This window comes from Chrysochloris asiatica, unplaced genomic scaffold (genome assembly GCF_000296735.1).
Source record: "Chrysochloris asiatica unplaced genomic scaffold, ChrAsi1.0 scaffold00207, whole genome shotgun sequence".
NCBI lineage: Eukaryota > Metazoa > Chordata > Mammalia > Afrosoricida > Chrysochloridae > Chrysochloris > Chrysochloris asiatica.
The window spans coordinates 1452515-1458743 of NW_006408725.1; the positions used below are offsets into that span (position 1 = coordinate 1452515).

The 6229-nt window shown below is 38.6% G+C and overlaps 1 protein-coding gene across 1 annotated transcript; it reads left to right on the forward strand.

Moving 5' to 3' along the window:
- The first annotated feature begins 1090 nt into the window (after nucleotides 1-1090).
- On the forward strand, nucleotides 1091-4970 carry XCL1 (chemokine (C motif) ligand 1). The gene is made up of 3 exons (XM_006872651.1): nucleotides 1091-1151; nucleotides 3471-3585; nucleotides 4799-4970. Exons 1-3 carry the CDS (start codon nucleotides 1091-1093, stop codon nucleotides 4968-4970), a joined length of 348 nt encoding a protein of 115 aa, XP_006872713.1.
- Nucleotides 4971-6229: the final 1259 nt, after the last annotated feature.

Sequence of the window (6229 nt, forward strand, 5' to 3'; positions counted from 1 at the left end):
GTCTGATCTCTTGACTGCTGCTTCCGCGAGTGTTGATAGCTAATCCAAGAAGAATGAAGTCCTTGACAACTTCAATCTTTTCTCCATTGATAAGAATGATGTTTAGTGGTCCAGTGGTGAGGATTTTTGTTTTCTTGACATTAGATGCAACCAGTGGCATAGCTTCTAGAATCACAGCAACATGCAAGCCACCACAATGCGACAAAATGACAAATGAATGGTGGATTTTTAATGATTATAATTCTGCAAACACACATATACAAATAGGCCCCTAATGGAAAAACATTAAAACTGAGAACTGTCAGAATGGGCAGATTATGATTATTTTCTCTCTTCCAAATAAAAAGTGGATTTCAAGACAACTTTTTCAAGGTTTTAAATAAAGGTATATATTGTTACAATAAAACAAGCTTACAAACAGACATCCTTAGAACATTTTTATTTAAATGTTTCTTGGGTCCCTGGAGAGAGGGGCAGTTTGAATTAAGGAGGAGAGAATTGATAAGAAAAGAAAAGGAATAAGAAACTATATAACAGGAATTTCAGGTCCTCTCCCTTTGAGCTCCCTGGTCAATGTTGCCGAAGCCTCGCGTCAGAGCGGATGTTACATGATATGAGTGGGAGAGTTGGACCACACTGACTACCCGACCTTCATTTCCTTAACATTCTCAATTGGGAGCCATTGCTGTGGCCTGTCCCGTGATGGGCCATGACTCTGACACGGTTGTCAGGGGTGTCTGTAGTGGAAGATCTGAATTTAGACCTCGGCATGAGATGAGACAACCACGTTGGCTTCTATGCGCACATATGGTTTCATCAACACATTAACCACAGGAGAAGGGGAAAAGGCTACAAGGTGTGAGATTAGTTAGTACAAGTGGAGACAAAGGAACTTTTTTTCTTCTTCTTCTTCTTCAAAGTGAAAAAAAAACACAAAAGCTCCACTATTACAAAGACTTTCCGTAGCTCCACACCCACCTCGAAAGCCCCTTGTTAACCACAGGAAACACGCTGACCATTGGAGGATAAAAGAGCGTTATGAGGAGCTGGTTCCTCACATTCTACCTGCACAGCTCAGACAACCTCAGTCATGAGGCTTCTCATCCTGGCCTGTCTCGCTATCTGCTGCCTCAGTGCCTACATTGTGGAAGGTAGGTTGAAACGTTGTTTTTATAACATAAGGAACTGGGATGGGAAGTCAGTGGGCACATGGTATGATTTTGACCCATCTTTGACTGGGATAAACTGTTTTCCCTAATACAAGCCTCAGACACCCTATGTGGAAAATGGGACTGATAATTTTGACTGTAGGAGACTTTGTAGACTCTGAAGACACATATAATTCAGAACCTTGGATCCTGAGCTTCTCAACTGGGTGACTTAGCATCCATTTATTAATCTCTCTAGGTTTAGGCTGTCTTTAATAGCCACTCTCATCTGGGATTAAAGTGGAATAAATTATGTCATCTCGTATCAGATTTCCTTATAAATATTAATTTCTTGATTGTTAAGAATGAGATAGTGGTGATAATTATTACATGGCTTTGGAGCTTTTGCCCATTTCTATTGATCTTGATAACCTTTGAGAGTTTAGTTATTTGGTAAGGATGAACTAAAGATTGTATGTTCTGAAGCAAATCAGTGCCCTCTATCTAAAACATTTAATGACCAGAAGCTCATCTCTTCATATCCATGAAACCAATACTACCTTTAAGTATCAGGGTGAGTCTATCAATACTGCCATGAATGTTGTTATTATTTATGATAAATTTCTTGAATCTGTAAGCGACTATATGATAATATTGTTGTTAAGTGCCACCAGTTACTTCCTACTCATAGCAATCAAGTATAAGGTTTCCGAGAAGCAGCTGGTGAATTTGAACCACCAACCTTGCGGTTAACAATCCAGTGTTTATCCTATACTGCCACAAAAGACTCCTTATATATGGTCTCTTACAGATTCAAGAAATGTATAAGTTTATAAACATCTTAAATCTGTAAGAGGTCATATGATAATTGTTGTTACATGCTGTGCTAACTAATACATTCATATTGTATACACGACCATATAAAATAAATCTGCAAGACATAGCTAGGTGATATTCAGACATCCTGAGCCTCACCTGGGTTTTCACATGTATTTCTTAACAGGTGGATTTTCCCTACTGGGTGGAATTTATTTCTCCTTGTGATTCTGGTAACAAGAGAGAATATTCTCTGGGACTAATTATTGCTTCAGTTAGGTGCCCTTGCAGCCTACTAATTTGTAGATTTATAATTTAGTTTAGTGTATCTTCACCTGATCATGGCTCCCCAAGGGGTCCAAGACTAGAGGGTGGCAAAATCTGGAATTCCTTGAAATTATGAGCAAAACAAAAAATATGGATGAAACGAAACAATTTAAGATGACTAAATTAGGCTGAATATTGCTTCATGGCAGTATTTAACCAAGACAGTAGCTTAGTGGGAACTCAGGCCAGGGGTGGAGGGGTGGTAGTGATGCTCTGTTAGAGGTGGGAGTGATGCTCTGTAGACACATGACTGATATCCCCAAATTCTCCACTTAAATGCCCTTCTACCAACTCCACTGGGGCTTATAGTTTTAAGCACACACACACACACACAAAAAAAAATGGGACAAGGCAAATTGCTCTGTCTCCCTTCTGGAATGTGAGTGATGGTAAAATTTTAAGCTGATAACACACATAAACATTGCTGAGAGTAAAGAAGAGATGTTTTGGTTTAGAATACAGTGGGATTCTGTGGGGCTTAGGAGTGCATGTTAGTTATTTACGAAAGAGAAATATTGTTGCTTAAGTTAGGGACTGATTTAAAAATTAAAAAATCAGTTTTCTATCTTTTGCTAGCCTGAAAGACACTTGAGAATGATGATGCTGATGAGGAGGGATGAAGGGAAGCAGTGTTAATGAACACCTTCTGTTTAATTCCATGTGTTTTAAAAAAATTGCCTTCTGATGTCAGCGACACTACCAATCAAATTTAATCTTTATCTGCTGTTACTTAAGATGCATTTTAGCTGAATATACCTCTAGGAAGCAAATATCAGTCTCTTCAACTACAGAGAAAAATCAACACCTACAAAGTTTGACAAGATTTGATCAAATGTTTAATATCATGACCTCTTGGGTTATTTTTCCCTTCTTCAATGTATGCCTCTAAGCTTAAATAATTAATTCCTTTGGGCTATTTCTATTGATAATGAATACTTTTTGATTCACTTATATAAGTCACATTTTATGATTTGAGAGGGCTAAAGCACTGGATTGCAAGGTCAGTTTGAATAGCAAGGTCGGCGGTTCAAGCTCACCAGCTGCTCTTGGAAACCCTCTACAGGGTCGCTATGGGTCAGAACTGACTCTATGGCACTTAACAACTTTCCTTTTATTCCCTTGAACTTGATCATTTTTAATTTATGGTCTCATTTTTGTTTGTTTGTTTTTCTTCACCAGGTGTGGGGAGTGAAGTTCCAGACAGGAGCATCTGTATGAGTTTACATACCCGGCCACTGCCAGTCCAGAAAATCAAGTCCTACACCATCAAGGAAGGCTCCCTGAGAGCAGTGATGTGAGTTTGTTCCACCAAAAGTTGGGCTTGGTGAAGTACAGCATATAGAAATTCTACTCTCCTCAAAAAGGCATATCAATATGAAGGAAAACCTCAATTTAACTAACATTCCCTTTAGTTTATTTTATTTACATTAATTTACATTACTCATATCTTCATACAGTGCCATGAAATAAACATCACAAAACTGTGGACACTGAATTCAGAATATTGTCCTTTTTTCAGATTTCACTTAACAGAAGATTCTAACTAGAAACCAAATAAATACAAGTGCTCATTCTCAGGACTAGGGTTGGAGAAGGCTACTCTAAGTCAATATTTGACCACATAACTACACTGGTGTTGGAAGCTTAAGGTTCTGGGAAGGTGAAGTGTCATGCTCATGAATTGCCCTATGTCAAATAAATGTGTCAAAAACTAGCCTGCATGGGACCATTCTCTTTCCAGGATCTCATTTTCAGAAGTATCAAAGCTTCTCAACCCATAAGTGTAATTGTCCTAAAAAATTAAGATAAAGAAATCACACTTACTCCAAAAAAGTCTGATGAGTTTGTTAGATTTGGAAAGGAAGGAGTTATAGAATAATTGGACTAACCCATTGCTGTTGAGTGATTTTAACTCCTGGTGATCTCATGTGTACAGAGTAGAAGTGCATTCCATAGGATTTTCAATGGATGAGTGTTTTAGAAGCTGGCCATTCTTCTGAGGTATCTATGGGTGGACTTATGCTGCTAACAGTTAGCAGCTGAGTGCTTAATCATTTGTGCAACCGAGGGAGTCCATAATTGGACTGTTCTTGCTGTGTGTCACTGAGTTGATTCTGACTCTTAGTGATCTTGTGTAGGGTTTCTAAGAGTGATTGGTGGGTTTAAACTGCTGACCTTGTGGTTAGCAGAACAGTGTTTTTCCTACAACACCACACCAATTGGGCTGGATGATCTCAAATGTCCATTTTAGTTACAAGAATTGGATGTCCAGATAAGAACAGGAATCTGTAGATTCATGTGAACATAGGAGCTGAACATTATCTGGAGATATTCCTCTTTTATGTAAAAATAGACAGCAGAAGAAAGAAATGTATTGTCTTGCTTAATTCTTGCAGGAATTTCTGCACAAGATCACTTCTTATTCTTTATCTACTCTATTCTGAACTCAACTCCTAGCCCCAGGGCTTTGAGAATATGGCTAACTCTTTCTTTTCCTCCCATTGCAGTTTCATTACAAAACGTGGCCTGAAAATCTGTGCTGATCCGGAAGCCAAGTGGGTGAAAGCCGCAGTAAAACATGTGAACAAGAAGTCCACGGTCAGAATAAACATGGCCCAGACCAAGCCTACAGAAGCTCAACTATCCACCAGCAGTGCTGTGCCCCTGACTGGGCAGTGACCTTCTGGTACCATGTCCTTTTTGCAAGTCAGCCAACTCCTTTTCCTTCACCAGCATATGGACTAATTAGATTGTATTTACTTTTTCAGAAAGTGCTGTAAGAATAAAACTTTATTTTTGTATTTTATTTTTTATGTCTTTCACAATTATTTTGATGCTTAATTAATAAATATTTATTATTCAGAACAGTCCCATAGTCCATTCATTATATATTAAGAAAAGAGTTTCTTACTATCATTTATGTTTTCTATTTTGGTCTTCACTGTACTTCCTGTGATGGTATCCGTGATGAGAAAGATTTTGGCCAGTGTTTTTCAGAGATAAAAAGTACTTCTCTCTTAAATTCCAGCTTCTATTGGTTTTCTATATATGAGTCGCAAGTAGCAACTAAGACAATGGCAGCAACACAAGATCTATTTCAGTTTCATTTGTGGGATATTAGGGAAAATATTCCAGCTGTAAATAGTTACAATAATGAGGGTCCACTACACAAAATAATGACGTCATTCGTTTGATTCTGAACATGTTCTCTTACCTCCTTGCGCTTCATTTTGATCTCTTATGAAAGGAAACAAACAAACAAACACAAATCAATAAAAGACTAAGGGCCATAGTGTCTCAGGGGTGCTACCAATCTCTATCCACCTACTGGTATTTTTTCTTTTTATGATTTTGAGTTTGGTTCCACATTATCTTATAATTTGTTCATTTGTCAAGACAGTAAAAATTAGACTTTTGGTGGAAAGATGCTGTATTCAAGTACAAATCAATGTTCTTTGAATTCTGAATAATCTTGCTGCCTTAGTCTTTGTAACTCCCACCAAATGACTTTTTCTGATAGATCTGGGTAAGACAAGGTGGGAGAAGACACTGATAGGATGACAGTATGTTAACAGAGTTCATTGTAAAAACTTGGAACTCTGGCATGGGTACAAAATGAGCCGCCAAAGAAGTAGCAGTAGAGACCTCACTGCCATCAAAGAAGAAGAGTTATGAGTGGAGTGAGCCCTTTGGACCAAGAGATGCTTGAACATTGACCTTCCTTGACTCAGGGACACTGGAGGAGTGGCAGAGGAGCAGTAGGTTAACTGATCAGTATAAGAGTCAGATCACCAGACAAAGCAATGGGCTTTCCAGCCCACAGAGCAAATAAAGCTGAGTGAGTTTGGGTGGGAGGCTTGCTTGCAGAGTGGGGTGCTTCCAGGTGTTTAATTTTGGGAGGGGGACTAAGTTTACTGGCTCATGGAGCTACAGCCAAG

What these genes read in the sequence shown, in the direction of transcription:
- XCL1 (XM_006872651.1), top strand. Translation starts at nt 1,091, where the DNA reads ATGAGGCTTCTCATCCTGGCCTGTCTCGCTATCTGCTGCCTCAGTGCC. An exon ending in CAGTGCCTACATTGTGGAAG is followed by an intron (nt 1,152 to 3,470) that starts GTAGGTTGAAAC and finishes TTTCTTCACCAG; the next exon opens with GTGTGGGGAGTGAAGTTCCA. An exon ending in GGCTCCCTGAGAGCAGTGAT is followed by an intron (nt 3,586 to 4,798) that starts GTGAGTTTGTTC and finishes CTCCCATTGCAG; the next exon opens with TTTCATTACAAAACGTGGCC.